Source organism: Corticium candelabrum, chromosome 14 (assembly GCF_963422355.1).
Source record: "Corticium candelabrum chromosome 14, ooCorCand1.1, whole genome shotgun sequence".
Classification (NCBI taxonomy): Eukaryota; Metazoa; Porifera; class Homoscleromorpha; order Homosclerophorida; family Plakinidae; genus Corticium; species Corticium candelabrum.
Genome location: NC_085098.1, coordinates 5,042,716 through 5,062,264, shown reverse-complemented (window position 1 = coordinate 5,062,264; position 19,549 = coordinate 5,042,716). Strand labels below are relative to the sequence as shown.

The 19,549-nt window shown below is 40.9% G+C and overlaps 2 protein-coding genes across 2 annotated transcripts in view; both read right to left on the bottom strand.

Moving 5' to 3' along the window:
* The window catches only part of LOC134190261 (uncharacterized), a 17,226-nt gene extending 2,181 nt beyond the window's left edge, over positions 1-15,045 (bottom strand). The window contains exons 1-11 of the mRNA XM_062658706.1: positions 3,439-15,045; positions 3,045-3,374; positions 2,742-2,966; positions 1,796-2,362; positions 1,592-1,717; positions 1,363-1,515; positions 1,113-1,299; positions 696-1,048; positions 464-613; positions 273-395; positions 44-213 (exon numbers count right to left, since the gene is read on the bottom strand). Of these exons, the coding sequence (XP_062514690.1) occupies positions 44-213; positions 273-395; positions 464-613; positions 696-1,048; positions 1,113-1,299; positions 1,363-1,515; positions 1,592-1,717; positions 1,796-2,362; positions 2,742-2,966; positions 3,045-3,374; positions 3,439-14,823 (13,769 nt within the window). The 5' untranslated portion in view covers positions 14,824-15,045. The remainder of the gene's footprint in view (positions 1-43; positions 214-272; positions 396-463; positions 614-695; positions 1,049-1,112; positions 1,300-1,362; positions 1,516-1,591; positions 1,718-1,795; positions 2,363-2,741; positions 2,967-3,044; positions 3,375-3,438) is intronic.
* LOC134190335 (uncharacterized) lies at positions 14,846-19,095 on the bottom strand. The gene is made up of 2 exons (XM_062658789.1): positions 15,043-19,095; positions 14,846-14,977 (listed from the first exon to the last, which is right to left on the bottom strand). Exons 1-2 carry the CDS (start codon positions 19,093-19,095, stop codon positions 14,846-14,848), a joined length of 4,185 nt encoding a protein of 1,394 aa, XP_062514773.1.
* Positions 19,096-19,549: the final 454 nt, after the last annotated feature.

The window sequence follows — 19,549 nt, the reverse complement described above, 5'->3', positions numbered from 1 at the left end:
ACAGAGTCCCATTTCTGATGGCTGTAATAATTAATGAAATTACCTTGATACTCCACCTCCCGTTCTCTTTTGAAATATTCGACGGTAAGTAAAGTTGGACAGGACGAACTTGAGAAGTGACGGTGTGTGGAGAGAAGAACCAGACAACGACGGTTTCCATTTAGTAAACTTGTTCATCCGAAATAGGGCGTCTCTGAATACGGACACCAACTCCTAAAAGTAGAGCCTGGTGTTATGACTGCAAACAACAATCAAACATAAGATGTCCTAACGTAGATTAGAGGTGACATCTTCAGTTTAATGTCTCTCCACAGTTGACGTAAACCTTCAATGTCTTCAACAGGTTCAGTCGTTTGCAAAGATTGAGAAGCTTCTGCAATTTCTAGCTCAATTGTCTGCAAAACATACACAAACTGTATCAAGAATATCTTTTGCCTGTCTAATAGTATAATAGCAAAACTACCGGTCCATTTGGGTCACTTGGTTCTACGACCGAACGATTTTCGTCTTCGACAGTTGGTTGCTTACGCTCAGTGCGGTACATTTCCGCGAGTCGCATAACGCTCTCGTCCTTGAACGTATCCAAATCTTCCAAAGCCGTTTGCAAAAACTTCTGTACACATGCAAACAATGACAAGTCAAAGCCCATGCATAAATGGACAACGTTGTTATGTTATCATACTAGTGAGCCTTACCTTTGCATCATGAAGTTTCAAGCCTCGAACCGTTTGAGCAGAAACGGATAACGGATTGATCTCATGTGCTTTTGCCTGTAAAGAATTTTTTAAGTACTTTCTCATTACTTTCATGATGCAGTTAGCCAGTCGACGCGGTGCTTCTTTCAAGTTGTTAGGATCAACGTGCACAACATAGTCGGAGATCTGCTTACATCCCTCGTCAATCTCTTTCTGATCGCTGATATCTTGATCACTAGTTCTAGGTGAAGGATTTTCCACAGAAAATTTTCGAAAGTTGACCAAAATTAATTTTACACCCGTGTCTTTAAGCAAATGATGGTATATTGCGTTGTCTGTCTGACCTGACATTCCTATTAGATTTTAGGAGAGAACTCATACAGCTATACTTTATACATCAACCACAATTGTACTAACCGTCTGTTAAGAGAACGATTCCTTGAAGCTTTGAAGCATCGCGATTCTTCTCGCAAAACCCTTCTTCTCTGTCAAGGACCCACTTCACAGCATCCGCAGGTCGAGTACCCTCGATGTTGTTCATGGCCTCCAGTATAAGCTCTCCTTGTACTTCTGTAAAAGCTTCGTTAAGCGTTTTTAGCCACCTCTGAGCAAACAACTTTCATTAGCTGTGCTTCAATAAGCTGATGAGATACAAAAAGCTTTATACCTGAGTGGCAATGCCTCCAAATCTCATCACTCCAAACCTACACTCTAGTTTGTTCAATGATTCCATTAGTAAAACCAAAGCGGTCAGTGCGTGTTGTATCTTTTTGCCTCCCATACTACCGCTGTTATCGATACAAAACACAAACTCCATCGCCTAAACGGTGTTTCAAGGTTGTTTAGTAAAAAAGAAGTCTTCATCATATCATCGCGTACAAAACATAAATACTGACCGTATAAATGCCTCTTAGGTCCTGTCGTTCGCATTCTTCCGCTTGACTTTTTCGCAACTGACGCAAAAACTCGGCAATCATGTCGGCCAATATGTATGAAATACCCGTGTATGTCATTCGATCCGTCTAACAAACATAAATTGTGAGTGAGAAATGCAATAAAGTCATTTCATTGCTTAGCTCATATACAGTTACGTTTGTTACCTTTCGCCGGTTTTTTATAATTGCATCTAGCTTTTTCTGCGTGCGATTGCCTTCCATTGGATTTGCCTGTCCAGTATTTGAGCTTCGTTGCTCACGAAGACCTACGTTTTCGAGAAGACTTTGCACTTCTTTTGATGTTAATCCAATTTTAACTTTCACTGTTTGAGTTGCAGTTGCTTGCACTTCGCTTTCCTTCTCGTCAGTTAACCGGGGTATTACAGAGAAACGCTGAGCACGAGTGTAAGATAGAAAATTCTCATTCCATACGTGTACTGATGCTCCTTGATTGCTTTCTGACCGTTGAGCTCTAGCAATTGACGACGATGGACTAAACGATTCGATGGTAGCTTGAGATAAACCTCTTGTAATTTCGTCTGATTTCAAGGAATGACTAGTTGCCTCTAGAGCAGTTACAGATCCCACAGAAGACAGAAAACTTGTATCTTGGGTAGAGCCGAATGTTTTGGCACTTGCCTCCAAACGCTCTTTAAAACTGCTGTTATCCTGATGTTGCTCCGCTTCTAATATAAACTGTACCATGTCTTGCACTTCGTCCCTTGAAATCTCCTGCAATGCAAAAGACACTAATGTCGAACAATCTGACGAGACACTGAGCAGATTGCGCAAGTTAGCAGAATAATTATTTTAAATGAGATCGTTAATTAATTCATTGTAAGATCATAAGGCTAAACATGCTAGATTAACGGGCAATTTTCGTTAGAATGATATGTTAGAAATGTTTTGGGTGTCTTTGCTGCATGTAAAGCTCGTGATCGTCACTTCTTGTCCATGAAAATCAATACGACGTTGATTTCGATTTTTAAAACTTCCAATTAGCGTTATGCAATCATTATTCTAAAACAATTATCTCTTCAAAATCGAGCAGTGTCAAAATATCAAAAATGTACAATTGTGTATTGCAATTAATTAATTAAAAGTACCATACCATAACACTATCGTCGGGAATTGCTTTGTTAAAGTCAGCTAATCCCAGACGTGTCAGAAGTTGCTTGATTTCAGAATTTCTTGTCGATCCGAGAGTCGTAAGCATGCGTACCACCTCCTCTCGAGCCATAAAGACCGTGTTATGCAAACATTCGTTGCGAAACTCTTTAGGCAACATCTGACCACGTTTCAAGGACGCAGACATTGTGGTTTTGATGTCTTCAATCTGCAAATAATAAATATACAAAAAATTGTGTATATCGTCGACGTATAGCGTACTTAACCAATCAAATAGACTACAGACCTGAGGATTAAACAACTTGTCGCCAAGAAAAAGCAAAATGACGTCAGCAGCATGTAAAAGATACATTCCAGTATTGACAAATGATATCAAAAACGTAGGAGGTATGCTTGTCATGTCCAGATCTGGCACTTGCATACCACTCCAAACACTATCGTAGGCAGATGACCACACAGCAACGGCTCTTGGTAAAACGCTAGCAGCATAACAACAAGCAATAATATCTGCTTCGCAAAAGTCTTTGAAGCCAACTTTAGGAAGACTCTCTTTAATAATGACTGATAATCGTTCGCTCTCGTCTTGAGCCTTACACGCATTTTCCAAAACATTGACCTACGTAACAATGCAAGAAAAATTATGAACGCTCTATATTGGTCGAAAAGCTATACAAACTCACCGTTACGTTTAAATCTGGAAAGTTAAGAATGCCGTTTTCTGCTACCACAAATTCACTTGCAGCCACGTCGCCAGAAAGCTGCTTTTGCAGTAAAATTTCCGAAAAACTTTCAGTCTCTTGGCTCAGTTGTTGTTCGTGTCCTTTGTTGAAAGAAGCCACTGAGAATGTAAAATCCTCGTTTTCCTCATCAGACATTGTTTCGCTATCTGTATAATTGTCAACGCCGGGTTCAAACGCCTCGAGAGCAGACGTGTCGTCAGCATCAATCTGTACTTCTTTCTTTCTGTCATATTGGTATATGTCTGATGATGTGTCAAGTAGTAAATCACGAGTCGTGGCGCTACAGTCGACGAATGTGGAATTGTTTTCTGCGCTGTCTGTAACTGGCGAGGTTTCCTCAGTAGTTGATAAGACTGCAAGCTTTGCTAAAGTGACTAGCGATGCGGCCGATAAACCGTACATATTACATTTCCATTGATCTTCAGCATTGCAACCTTCAAAATTCCAACACGTCCTTACTGCATCTAGCAATAAAGACAGCACGTGAAACGACATGCGTTTTCCTCCAGGTTTGAACAGCAGATTTACTGTTTCTTCAAGCAAATTTAGTACGTTATCTGATAATCTTCTTACATCAAAGTCATTGCACAGAGGATGTAAAAAGACATTTAGAATATCGACATAGACGCTATTCAGCTTTCGTTGAAGTTCGCTATTGCTCACCAAATTCCCGTCTATCGCCAATTGCGTACAGTTCAATAAAACACGAGAAAACTGAAAACCTTTGTCTATTGTCACATCTTCTACAATTCTGGAAATACTCTTCAAAACTTTGGGTTCATCCCTTAGAAGAACTTCTAAATTTTTCATATAGGAATCGTCGATGACAGCTACTGTCTCCAACACAGTACGAATTTCACAAAGAAATCGACCAAAAGCAAAATCTGCGGAATGCACAAACTGTTCAACGCAAAACGTCACGTCGATAAGCTCTCGAAAAATATCGGCATAGTTTGTCACTGAATGGTTGTACACTTTACAAAGAATTTTCGATAAATGAGAGCAAGCGTGAGACTCAATTTCTAGACTATCTAACACCTTGATGAATAAGTACAGATGCTGCCAACTGGAACGAATAGCTTCGTCATAGGAACCTTCCATATCACTGTACTGAGAATCCAGTTTATCCCAAAACTCTTTTGGAAGATCCTCGAAATGAGAGATGGATTTTGTTTGTCTTTTCCACATTCGAACAATACTCTCTCTGACCGAAGTCTGAGTTTGCCTACTAAGAGCTTCAAACAACTGTATGACTTCCTCCCAAAAGTTGGTCGTAGCATTCATACCCGCCATCTTGAAGATTCTCTTTACTACGTTAGTCGCTGAAGATAATGATCCGTCCGATGCCTCTTTCGAAAGTATAAATTGCAAATGATTCAAAACTTCCTTAAAGCCTATCGATACTAGTTCTCCTAAGCATATAAGAATCTGTTGGCAATCGGAACGAGCGCGTTTTACTCGTTCTGCAGGAAGACAAGCTTTTCTAGACGTCAGTAGATTTTCAAGTTTTTCAATGACTACGACGTCAAATCCCTGATCTTCTAGATCCAAAAACTTAACAAATCTAAAATAGGATAACAACGACATGTCGTACCATTCTATAGTCGAGAGTGCTGTTTGCAGTAACTGACAAGCGGTTTCACTATCCACGTTTTCAAAACACTTCAAGGTAGTTGGACGGGTAAGGCGGGTCAATATCATCAATGTCATTTCAAGATCGGTTGTTAGAATTTCGATATTAGAAAATATCTGCAAATCACAACAGAGGAGGTTCTTTATCAACCGATGACGAAGTTCCAATTGATATTCCACGACTTCTTGTATGTGTTTTGATGTCCGCCTTAAATTGTGCTCTTGCTCGATGCCGCAAACCTGTACGACTACGTCCGCAAGGCAGTGTGATAGTGTACTAAGCGGACACGCGAAACAGTCAGAAATAAGTTTAGGAAACTTGCCAGCTGATATAAATTTGTGAGAAGCTTGCAAAGCAGTTTTGCTGATACTTTGTTTCGACACAACCAGCAAGAAAATGCGACGAGCCAAGTAAAAGAAGTCAAAAGAAAAAGACCACCTGCTACTATAGGTAGCAACGTGATAGTTTTCACGCACAGTGGCGTCGGATTTAGAAAACCAGTTTTCCAGTTGTTCGTGTTCTACATAGCCAGTAATACGGTTAAAACAGATGGTTAATTTCTTTAGTCGTTTCTCAATTCGACTTGCAAGAGGTACACGATCACAAAAAACAGCGTATGTAACACGCGCGATGTTGAAACCAGCAGCAATGCGGTAAATCAAGCTAAAGTCCGACTGCGATATTATCCTTTCCAAACACACTTTGAGATCAGCCAGTTGGTGCGAGAAGTTGTCGGTAAATACTTCAGCTAGAATTATAGCTACGTCAAACAAAGCTGGAAAGACAGTCTGAACGGAAGTACTCTTGTTGTTTGCTATAGTTCGTGCTGAAACAACGAGATCTCGAAATCTAACGCCTTCAGGATCAACACCAAGCCTCTTCAGTTCAGTTTTCAATTTGGACACTAGATTTCTTGATGTAGAAGTCAATGTTACATTCTTTACAACAGCGTCAAATGCGGCCAAGCAAGAATTGTGATCACCACATTTTCCTTCCAAGTACAACAAAATTACGTCAGCAATTCCTTCCGTTTGTGTTATACTTCTACCGTCTTTGCATATCTTCTCCAACGCTTGAAGCAGTTTACCAGAAAGAGCTGTTGTATCATCAAATATTACAAAATTCAGTAAGCGTGACAAAACATCGAACATTCTGTCAGTGGTAGCTTTGACAGACAGCAAATCGAAAAAGCCAGACATTATTGCCATAACTTCAGTAGCTACGGCAACACCACCACCACCTGTTGACAACAAGTCGTTTAAAAGGATTAATAAACCGTCCACGCTAGGACATTGCAATGGACAACAACTAAGTGCTTTAGAAATCGAATCTAAAATTGCACTCATACAGTTAGCAGTAGATGAAGACACCACTGCTTTCAACGCTGATTTCTTAAAATAAGCACACACTGTAGAAACATCACAAGGTTGAGCTGCAAGATTTAGAGCTTCATCTACTGTGCAACTAGAATTTTCTGCATCAATGACCGGTTTTAATGCCCAAGAGACTTGCTTCAGAGTTTTGGGCTGTTGAACGCATAACATGGTAGCCGCTCGAGGAATGGCGTGTACTCCTGTTGTGTTGCACCAAACCACACCTGTGACACTTAGTAACGCATTGACAGCGTTATTGATTTCAATATACTGGGAAGGTAATTGTTTACACGACTTCATAACTTCTTCCAAAAAATTCGACACGCCAGTAAGTTCTTCTGTTAAATTTGTCTTGACAGAATCAATCAGGCAAATTAGAGCTTTCAGATTAATATAAACAGCGCGCCAATGATAAGGCCAAGACTCTGTTTGTGGCAAGATGAGACATTCGATAATCGCATCTATAAATTCTTTGCCGTCTGAAAGCGTTAGCTTAATAGAGTTAAGGCTACAAATTGTCGCCAGCTTGCATACAAGCAGCCCATATTGACAAGCTTTCAAGATGTGTCCTTCAAGTAAACAACACTTTGACTCAACTAAAATATCCGACATCAACGTGACGTTTTCATTGTCAGCTGCATTAACCAAACGACTTATCGTGTTCGCTTTGGTATCTGCCTCAACTTCTGCTGTGTTTTCGTCCTGAGAAAATACTGCCTTCACGACAGCGATAGCAGAAACACGAAAAGCCTCATTTGTCTGCATAAGGTGAAGAGCCTTTGCTACCATTACAGCGATTGAAACTTCTTGTTTTTGTCCAATGGATATTCTCGTTGCTTCGTGTTCCACTATGTTTTGATCAACTACGTAAAGTTTAGTCGAGTAAGCAAATGCTTCTCCACTCCAAACTCTAAAACTGTCAGGACATTCCAAATGTATTTCACATCCGCGTACATCAAAATCTTCAGTTTTCTCTTTAGTAATCCTTATCTTCCTAATGTCTCCTTTCTCTGGTAGTTTCTCGGTAAAGCGATCAGAACACTTGCGCCAATTACTTGTTTTGCGTGATTGCCATTGGCTAGAACAGTTCACGGATTTTGCACTGATCTCATAGTCTACCGATCTTCGTATTCCCACTATTCTTAGATTAATATCCACTTCACTCACTCTGTCCTCTTGCATTTGCTTACAAATAAAGTGCTTAGACATTTTTTGATTGCCTGGTAGCTGAAATGTAAACTCTGGTTCTGAACTTCCGCTGATAGAAACATCGTGAGACACGGAATTACTCTCTCGTAACTCTGACATGGAATTAGGTTTATAGTAGATGTCGACGACGAAACGATCAACAGTTGTTGCCGGATAATACAAGCAAGCGATATCTTGGTGGCCTTTAGACAAGGTGATTTGAGAAAGCTTTAGTGACACGCGAGGATTGCTACAGCTGACATTTGTAAAGCATGAACCAATGCCAGTCATTTGTAACGAAAACTCGATCGGTATTCGTGACAGCAATTTTAGCTGGTTTCCCTCGATCTCTTTGATCGACCATTGCCCTGACTGTTTTCCTTTCCCTGACAATGACACTGTTGTTAGAGGGCTGCTCTTGCAAGAAATGCTTACTTGCCCAGAATTCCAGTTTGATAACAAGTTTGCCTTGATTAGATTAACTTGCCTTCCACCACAAGTAAATTTCATCGGCAGCCTGCGTTTATCAAATTTCAACAAGACTGACGTACGCGGAAGTAGCAAGGTGACAGCAGCTGGGCTTCTAGTTGGGTAATGGTACGGCGAATAGGTGCTAACAACTTCAAACAACTTGCAAGGAACTAATCCACTATTCTCGACGCGAACAGTTTCTTGCGTCTTCTCTTCATTAATCGAAAATTGAATGCGTTTGTTGCTTCCACTTGTTTGCTCTCCAATCGGTTTCCGAATTCCATCGATCGACAACGTAAGTTGAGGATTGACTACAACGCCTCTAATAGGTGTTTGGATCACTTTCCCCGAAGGAAATCTGAAAGTCAGCTTGGCATCGACTGTTCCTGGTTTTGCAAGAGGTATGCAATCGACTGTGACTTGCGTTAAAGACAACGGTTCTATGGACCACGAAAATTCTTCATTAGGTTTCAAAGTTTGCTTGCCCTCGGTTCCAACCTTGCAAACAATTTTAGCTGATTCGGTCTCGCTACCTTCAAGCTTGGCAAAAACGGTCACGTTATGATCAGAATTGTTCCGAACAACAGTAGACTTGGTTTGTGTCTCACCTCCAAGCCCAGCAGATATCGCTCCAAAGTCAATATGAAGAGGAGAAACGTGTAAACAACTATCAATAGGCTGGAGCTCACCCACAACGAAAGCAATTACTTGAGCACACTGCTCGTCCACATAAGTAGAATCATTGAGAGAAGACTTCTGACATCGAATAGATACAACAAACCAGCTGCTGGCCTGAATTGGACATTTTCTTCCACTAGTTAAAAGATTTCTGTCAAACGACACCAAAACTTGAGAGATACCGTTTGGCTTTATCTCGCCACTCACTGGATTAACACAAAAAGCGTCTTTATCAGTATTTGATACAAACTGAAACTGAGCATTATAAATTCTTGAATGATTATAAAGAGTGAAAGTAGACGTTGGATTCCACGTTTCAGAAACAACAGACGAAATATTCACTGACAAGAAGTTGACTACAGGTTTCAAGAGAGATCCATCCTGAAATAAGTGAAGAGCTGGTTCTCGTCTGGAGCGAGATATTAGCTCATTTCTAATTTCTGGAGATAAGACTGGTGGAGCCCGACAAAGAGAGAGTTTCTCACACGGCTTGGAATACACTGTCCTCATTTTGAGTATGGAGAGTGCTTGTTTGCGTAAATCTTCAGACAGAACGACTGACGATTGTAAAAAGCTCTCTCGATTGCGCAGCAGTTCACTTAACCATTTTGGGGTCTCTAGTCCTTTACAGATACTTTCTAAGTGGCGAAAATGTTCTTTCTCATCTGATTCAGCTGACACAATGGCAAGCAATACTAGCCCCAATTGAACAGTTCTTGCGGTGCATAAATCTTCTGTTGCCATGGCCAGCGCTTCTTTACATTGCTTCCTCAAAGAAGTAGAGCATAACATTAGAGTGTCTGGAAGTATTCCTGCTGGGAAATAAGTCGGGCACAGTGGTACTCTAAGACCAGTCAGTACTTGAAGATGTGATCGAGACGCTTTAATGTCGTCTTCAATGTTTGCGGACAACAGTTCAGACATCTTTCTGTAACATGTTTCTATTTCAGAAAAAGAACTGTTTTCGAGATCGTTCACCATTCGAGTTGCGTTCGTTCTTGCTAAGCTTGCTTTTCTCACGAGGTTAACGAAGGATGACTTTGCCCCACCACCAGCGGTCTTGTTGACCTCCCATTTGTCAAGCGTATTCTTTTCCATATCATGCAAGAGGTCAGCTTCCGAGCTTATTACTTTGCTAACATGAGAATACTGACTCCAGTTCGTTGTACAAATTAGACGGTGTGCTAAAGACGTTTTGTCTTTAGCATTTCGAGAACAACGTGTGTAGCAATCGTTTTGATGACTTAGAGCTGCATCACTCGTTGTCTCCAAAGAAAACTCGTAGTCGCAATGTAGAGTACATGTAAGAATTAAATCGCTAGGTTGACACGAAACTGTAATCTCCTGCTTTTGAGGTGTCGAAACATTTCTAATGGTATCAATAAGATTTTGTACCAGCGTTGCGGAAGCACGTTTTATTCCATCTACAACGAAAACCAACAACACTGAAGGAAGTTCTTCGACAGTCACTGAAATACATTTTTGACAAGAGTCGTGCGGTTCAAAATCTGGAGCAAAATTCTGTCCTTTCTTTAAGCAAAGACTAGCATTAGTCTGCTCAGTTAATGTCGAAACACGTAGATGAACCATCTTTAAAGAAATTTTGAACCCTCGAGTTTCTCCAATACAAAATAGATCAGCTCTTTTTCCTTCTATTTTCATCAGCTCCTCGTTGTATTTCTCAACATCACACAACAATTGTTTTACAACGTCAGCATAGATTTTAGTGCTTTTTTCCGGATGAAAGAGTAACAATGTTTCTACTTCACAACATGCCCTTGTCAATTCACCTTCAAGTTTTTCCTTTAGCTCTAAATATGAAGTCAGTTCTTTCTCCACGTCTGATTTTGATTTCGCAAACGAACTAAAATACGAAAAAGGTGCAAGAAGAACGCGTTTCAAGAGATTAGTGCTTTTCATTTTAGCACGGTCGCCAGCAACACTGTCTACGATGCTAGTAAAACCGTCTCTCCAAGTACGCTCGAGACTTTCTAAACCTCTCTTAACAAGAACAAACTTTTCAGCTTCTGTAGAGGTACTAGCTGTAACTTTTCTTAGCCAAGAAACTGTTGTATCTCTCATCATTGTCCAAATTGAAACATCATATTTCAAAAAAAACGAAGACATCTCGTTAACTGCGTCTTTTATACGACCGTCTGTTACTACAGCGTGGGACGACGGTAATTCTAAAGTGTGCGTTGCGTCAACAGTTGCGACTGGCCATTTCAGCATTACTTCAAAGCTTTTTATAATTTCTGCAAACTGATGCAGAAATGATGAAAAGTCAAATGCAAGACCATGAAAATGAGGTAATTCGTGTACGTGTTTTTGCAGCACACGTCCTGTTGTCAATATGCTTTCGAAAAGAAACGAAGTAACATAGCGCATGACGTCGACAGACTCTGTTTCTAAAGTTTCGAAGCTCTCCATTATATCTTCATTGTTTCCGTATGCAGAAGCCAGCAAATGCACAATGCGAAAGGTGCTATGGTCCTCTAACGTTGCTGTTGACAAGACAGCCAGGTTGAGCTTACTCAAAAGAGCATCTAATGTTGAGCAGTGTAACTGCCGAACCAAAAGGGTAACATTAGCTAACAGTACGTTCCACGGAGTTTGAACGTTTTCTCGATCTCTGAATTCGATATAAAGTTGATGAATTGTCTCCAATAGACTAAAACTGTTTTTCAAACTGTTTGCCTCTATTGCACGAGAATCGTCCAAAATATCAAGTTTTTGTTGCATCACAGACGCTAATATTGACAAGGAGCTTCCGACTAGCAGTTGTTCTTTCTTTCTAAGATCAGGAACGTTCATAAACCACTCCAGATTTTTTCCTATACGTTTTCCAACCAAACAAGTATCAGACACACCTCTTTGCAGCCATTCTGCCACATGTGCATCCATTGATGCTGCAACAAATGGATCTCCGACGAAATCTAACAGTAAACTTTCTAGTGGTCGATAGAGTTGTCGCTTTGCACTTCGTATTTCGTTACACATCATTTTGAACTCAGCTTTCAAATCTTTGCCAGTATATTTGTCTGCGATCAATGGATCGTGTCTCCTTAGGCACCAGCGCAATTGATCTATGTCACTGCTGCGCTTTTGTCGTCTCTCGACAATCAGTAACACTACAGTCACTAACTTTAACATCAAAGACGAGCAATGTAAGTAGTGTTGTTCCAATACAAGACTAGAATTGTGAACATTAAATGCTTCATCTCTCAATTGCACAGCAAGCATCAAAGCAGCCTGTCCTTTTGTCCTCACAACTAGCGAGTCGGTCATAGACTGACAACACTGTCGTGATAGCTCATCAAACACTTCTTTGACATTGTCGCCAAATTGTTTTGATCTAGAACAAAGTTCTTCGAGTACTTTACCGCTGTGATACCTAGTAAGTCCCTCCATTTTAAGTTCAATGTCGTCAACACTTGCACATAAAGACTGAACACAACACGTCAAAAATTGAACCAACGTGTGAAATTTCTTGCTAAACTCTGGTGATTCCGCTTCTCTAGAAAATGTTTTGTAGCAAGACTCGGTAACGTGAGACAGTGCTTGCTGAACATCCGCTGCATTGCAATTCGAATATTCCAAAGTAACATCTTGTATCTGACCCGTTCCTTTGAGTCCATCGTTGTCTCTCCGTCTTACATGGGTATACTTCAAGGAGCTATTCAGCAAGATACCAGTCAATCCAATATTGCCAGAAAGAGATTCTGCGTCAATACTCTTTGCATCACTCACGTTAGTTGCAGAATCGTACGTCCGACACAAGGTTATCAAGAAGTTGGAGCAAGTATCTTTAAACGCAATCAATTGGTTCAATATATCACGTAGTGCGCTCTTAATATGATGCCAGCGATCTAAGCGAAGACGTTCAGGCAACAAACGATAAACTTGGAGTGCTACGTCTTCCTTCGTAACTCCCAAAGTGTGTCTCGTAGTATTGCCGCTTTCGCCTTGTTCCGTGAAATAACGATGCTTTTTCTTGGTATCATAACGAACTTCCGCATCAAGCGTTTCTTTTACCCGCTCTGTCAATTCGTTGTCTTTCTGCAGTCGAAAAAGAGATGTCAGTTCTAGTTTATCGTTATCCAAAAGTTTGATCAAAACATTCTGCAATATCCACAAGCAACCGCACAAGCCAGTTGTTGCAACGAACAAGTTATACTCCGGTAGCTCTGACAGTGATCGGTACGCCCGACAAATAACATCTGCGTCTCCAACGTCTTGATCCTGAAAAAACTTACTTAGCATATTGATAAACAAACTCATTGACTGAGAGTGAAATTCTCTCAATTGTCCAACCCAGGACCGTCTTTCACTGGCCAACTCATCAAGTAGAATTGTGACAGGACGGACAACTTCAAATTCTGCTTCTCGCGTCTCTGGAGCAAGACATGACGGCATCGTCAAATCACAACAACCCGAAACAAAAAGCTCTCTTTCTAGCTTTATTTCAATGTTCGAAAAGTACTCACAGCCTTCGATGTCACCGTCTATTAGCATAAAGTGTAAGTCTGTCATCGTGACACTGTAAGGTCGTAAGCGCGTCGCTGTGTCGTCATCAAATACTCCCTTCTGAGACTTCAGTAGTCTGTCTCGACTTAAACACATGTCAAGAACTTGTTTAGCGTTAACGACTTTTAATTTGTGCTGCATCAATGGATTTCTTGCTAAAGACGAGCAAACGTCTTTGAGTAAACGACAGCCATATAAACCTTTTTTGCAGTAACTACTAACCAAGCGACAAAACTGCCAGCGCTTCCTAAGCAAAGTTTGCAAAACCGACGTGACAACTTCTTTTGTGTCGTTTGAACTGAGAGGTTTTCGTGACGACAATTTGTATGCAATAGAGGAATGTCTCTTTTCTTTGTCTACAGCAGAAATCATATGTGCAATAAGAACTTGTTTTTTCAAAAATGCTTTGTCATCTTCCACCTGGTCTAGAACTTGTTTTTTCAAAAGTGCTTTGTCATCTTCCACCTGGTCTACAACATTATCATGAAGTTCCTTACTCACGACGTAAATCCTTTCCCAACAAGACTGTGCAAACCAAAACGAAACCAAATCATTTAATTTTCTATTCATCGTTTCGATTTCGAAAAAATCTTCTGCTTTACACAAACTTAACGCTTTGTTGCATGTCTCTTGTAATTCAGCGAGTTCTCCTGTACTTTCACAATCGTTTGACGGTAAGGTAGCTGCAGTTGGCAACTCCATGATATCTTCCAGTTTCTTCTGTATAAGTTCTTTAGACACAACGGGTAATGGCTCGTCAATCTGCGTACTGTTTGATTTGCTCAAGGTATCAATTTCATTCCTATAATGACGAATGCGCGAATCAAGGAAGTTTGGCTTTCCAACCTTATGGATTTCAGGACTGTCTTGTCCTTGACGAATTCCTGTCAGAACGCTTTCCGAATTCCGAATATCGAGCATAATCGAGAACAAGAGTGGACTATCTACAGAAGAAGTTACAACAATGTCCCAAACCTCGCGGTACATCTCTGTTAGCCTATCAATAAACCGTTCTAGAGCATTTTCCAAAACTTTCTGGTAACTCTCTGTCACACTATCGGAGTCACAAGTCGTTTCCTCTAGATTGGAACAACAACAAACTCTCACTTCTTCGGTTAGCGCAAAGTACGCCTCTCTTCCTTTGCTTGATAATTCCAGTTCTGTCACGTGGAGAAACTTGCCTAAGCCCTCAACAAGACTAACTGCCTGTTGAAGATGAGATTGAAATATTTTGTTGGATAACACATTGTATCCCTCTTTGCCAAACTTGCAAAGAGATTTCATGGCATTGGAGAAATGACATTGAATATTCTGAAATTTAGCGCAAATATGCGACAAGGAGTCTGTACAATCTCCAAATTGCAAACAAAACTGCAGGTTTGTGAAACCGCCCTCTGGCAATCTCCATTTAGCCGATCGATTGTCAGCCGTTAGAAAAACGTCATTCACAAGCATTTCGACGGCAGCCAACGTCTTTCTAACTGCACGCCATACTAAACTCCACTGTGTTAATGCTTTCGAATTTGTGTTTTGCTTCCCACGTCTTTGTAGTATTTGCAATAAACGCAAATCTCTTGGCAAACGTTCGTTTTCGATATCGCTGCGTGAGCTGCAAGCAAGTTGGGTAGAAATGGCAAGTTCCACTTTTGTTAAAAACTGAAAACATTTTTGTACAGCTTGTGGAACAAGACTGCTTACAAAACAATCCAACTGTTCTTCAAGATTTCTCTTTATATTACCAACACGAGTCTCAAAAGATTTGCAATCTGTCACTGCGTAGATATCAGCCACAGACGTGTTCGGAGAATTTGCAGAAAAAGTTTCGTGGAGATCACTAACTACGTTGACTACTTGCAGTACGTGGTGTCGAACAATCACTTCAGCAGTTGATCTCTTTAAAACAGTTGATAGTCTCTGGTAGCAGCTGAGTAATTTCTTCTGCAATCTAGCAACCTCCTCTTGGCGAAAAGCGATTTCTAGTCCAGGTCTAGTTAAAGAAACATCTTTAAGAGCTATCGCAGGTAGCAAACAAGCCACATTGTTTGTCTGAAACAATAAAGCATCTACGCACACATGTATATCGATGACTTCCACCGAACTTGAATTATGAGAAGTTTGAGTTTTAACTGCTTTTACCACGCTATTCAAAAGCTCACTGGAACGATTGATATTACTTCTCCTTTCTAAAGAAAGAACGTAAACCATATTTTGGGCCGTGTTTGAGATAACTACGTCAAACGAATAATAAAGACCTTTCCTATCAGCTACAAAAACCAATGCTTTTTGCAAAGAACGTCCTGACAACTCTGCTTCTAAATCGTCATAGCACGAAATCAAGCACATTTCGTAAAGTGAAAAAGTCGAACTCCACATAAACTCACACAACTCTGAAAATACCACTATCCACAAAGGACCAAGAGACAACTTCAGCTCTGTCGGTTGAAGTTGTAGCAGAAGCCGTCGAAATTTTTCACTGTCGGTATCAATAGATCGCTTTTCAGTAGCTAACATACGAAAAATAGAACAGTGAACCTTTCTGATGTCGTCACTGTACCACTCTCGAACATACTGAGTATCTTCACTCTCCAAAAGTAGGGTTTTTTGGTTTTCAAATGCTTGCTGCAATTCCTGCAAGGTGTGGTGGTCACGTTCTACAGCAATTTCATCGCTACTGACACTGTCGTCTTTAGCAAAAAACATGACGTCTCTATCTAACCTACTCTGCGCGCTACAAATGTACGATCGTTTGTTCAATACTGGAACCAAACTTTCCGATAACAGTCTTTGAATTCTCTTACAAATGTCAATACTACACTCGAGTAATGACATATCTCGCAGTTTCTCTACTAAATCAGGCGATTCCACATTACTCACTTCACGGAGAGCGAGTGGAACAGAAGAGCTCGAGACGAAGAGCATTTCAATGGAATAAAGAAGCAACTTTAATTGTGCCACGTTTTGCGTTGGAAGCAGCTTGTAATTATTCAAGAACTCAAGTAGACGATCTCGGTCACAGTTGATGGCAATCCGTTCTTGAAGTATACGATGAACTGTTGTTAGTATTGTAGCGCTTTTTGTAGCATGTCCAGCAAAGTCTCGCTGCAGATTGTCTACAGCCAACTTTAGTAGTCCCAAAGGCTCTTTAACACGATCAACAACAGTAGCATGCTGATAACACACAGATATGGCATTTCGAACATTATCGAGACCGATTTGTATTGCTGTAGCACTTGCTCCGTTCCTCTCGCTTAACTGCACCGAATACACGGACAGCCATGCGTGTTGATCGATAGCTTCTTGTGCTAATTTGATAATACTTAAGACCTCGTCAGCAATGTTCAGATTACGAAAAGCATCTTCAAAAGAGGAGTTTAACATAGAAGTCTCTATCTCACATCCCATAACAAGAAGAGCTGCACTTACACTGTCTGCAGTAGATGCTAATTCTGAACCATCTCTTACTTTATATGATAACGTTGATAAAGACACATTTCCGTATGTTGTGACATACTGCTCAACGGCCTCTACTAACTCTGAAAACGCAATGCTTTGTCCCTTTAACTTTATTAACTGACAACGCGAACGTATTTGGGCAAGACGCCTTTTGAGTTCGTCGGTAGTCGAAATTTGCTCCAGTAGACTATCGATTGCTCTTGAGATTGCATGCACGGCCGATGAAACATCCTCTTTTGCTCTCTTGTCCTTCTTCAAAGCCTTCAAATGATAACACAAGCACTCAAGAACAAATCTGACAAGGTTTGCAAGCGTAGTCTGAATATTTGGTAATAAAGTAAGGATCGTTGCCTGAGATTCAGACAACCAACAGTCATCTTGTTTAGGAAGGTGCTGCAAGTCTTCCTCTGTGCGTTTACAGCTTAGTTGTTGACAAAGAAGGGCTAGAACGTGACGTTGACCGTCTAGTCTGCAGCATTTAACGTAGTGCTGTCCAACAGCAATCACCATAGCTTTGACTGGGTTTACTCCTAAACGGTTCATGTAAGCAATCTGCTGTGAAGTTCTTAAGGCTGTTCGGAAAGTTAGCTGCACATCACCGACAGTCTTCAAATCACCCCGAAACCACTTATCGCGCAATTCACAATGTATTTTAACAAGCGTCTTTGCCAACGCTCGACAAGCAGTAACGCTCTGCATCTGTGAGACAATAATCTTATACAACTCCGTGTCGGCTAAAGACGCTTCGCGCGACTGTCGAAGTTTGATCAATGCATCATAATCAACGTCTGGCAACTGAATGCTGATAACACGGTTAAGAAACGCTGACGACAACTGTGTCTGCTTGTGACGAGTAGGATCCACCGTAGCAAATAGTCGAAACCCTGAACTAATTCCATTTCCAGTTGACAGTTTTTCATTTTGTGGACTTTCAAACAAATGAAGTTTTTGTGGAGATTCCGCCAATGACAAGATTCTTTCTATGACATCAGAAGGAGCTGCAGACAAGTTGTCGAGCAAAACCCAATCGCCTTTGCGAACAGCCTGCACGAGTGTGCTTTCAACAAATTCGAATCCTGTGGTGCTGGTGGTCAAAGTAGACTTTGATTGTGTCAGTACTTGCAAAGCTCCATTTATAATTGTCTGCTCTCTGATCAACTGATCTCTAACTGAACTAAAGTCTGTCTCTTCAGCTTTTATCTCAAGCGTGCCGACAAGACGCTGAAATGCTCTCCACAGTGTAGTGAAAGCGTTTATCAAAGCCTCAGTATTTTCAGAACCCGCCTTTTCAAACTCCTCCAGTGCTTCACTAATATCACGGAGCAACTTTATCCGCACGTCATCCGTACTAGTAGACAACAAGCCCAAACTCAGCAAGCAGTTCAAGCATTTAGAAAATGTTGAGCAACACATATCGATCGGAAGAGCAGAACTGTTGTACATGCGACGTGGTGTCCAGTGACCAATAAGACGGTCGGTATCAGTATCTTCACTTAGCGGTATAACGTAAAGTTTGCGACAACATAAACGCGATAACTCACACACAAGTGATGTTTTACGCGAGCATGTTGGCCCCTGCAAAAAGACCACACGTCCGCTGACAACAGCTGATGCAAGGACTTGAAGTTGCTGATTCAATGTCGTCGTTGGAAAAAGGGGTGTGAAGGGAGATTCTTCGTGACCCTTTGTCAGGTATACAAATCCAATCTGAACGCTGTTGGGCAAGTTCGTGTCTATGGTAACATTTTGAACAATGTTGTCGGCTATACCCACAGACGGAAATAACTTGTCTACGACCGTCATTACCTTTGTTTGATCTTCAAGACTAAGAAATCGTTTGCTGTATACCAAATCGCCCGCCGTTCGTAAAGCTGCAATACGAGCGTTGTCGTTGACAAAAGCTTGTCTTGCTACCTTAGATTGGCGTTCACCGTCGGTTAGTTGAAGATGTGACCGCAGAGAAAAGATATTTCCGTACAACACGTCTCTCATTTTTAGAAGGTCTCGAACATTGAGTTCATATGGTCCGCCTTGTTTTCCAATTTCTTTGCGATCAACCAACTCTTTAACGTCACGATGCAGCTGCACCAGATTCCGCAAGTCTTCCTTTATACGTCCATCATCATCACCCACTAAACGTTTAGAATCAAATTGATCAAGAAATATACGTGCTTCTTCTTCTAGCGAGTACTCTTGCAAATGTACTTTAACAAACATACTCTCAACAGATTGAGGTAGCTTGGCTCTGCCACCTCCCACTGAGGTTGGATTCATAGTAGCAAACACTCTAAATTCTGAATGACGGTTCACTGTTTGATCGAGTCATCTCACAGTATACTGGAAAACGGTTGAATCTATAATTGTCTTTAGCTCATCAAGAACTTCTTGTGAAGCTAGATTGATTTCATCAAGCAGCAAGAAACGACCGCCAGTGTACGCTTCCAACACTCGTCCTGCTTTCCAAGTAAATACCATTTCACCAGTACTTTTGTCTGTCTTCGGGATGTGTGACCCAATCAAAACATCAGCAGACGTGTCTTTTGTAAAACTAATTCTTTCGACTTCGAATCCAAGCAATTTAGCGGTCTGCTCCACAATGGAAGTTTTTCCTATCCCTGGAGGACCCTCAAGAAGAAGAGCAGAGTTGGATGCTAACGAAGCAAAAATTCTAGTGACATTGTCTAAACTTGTTCTTGTAGTTGTAAACTGAAACATTGCTCGTAAAAAG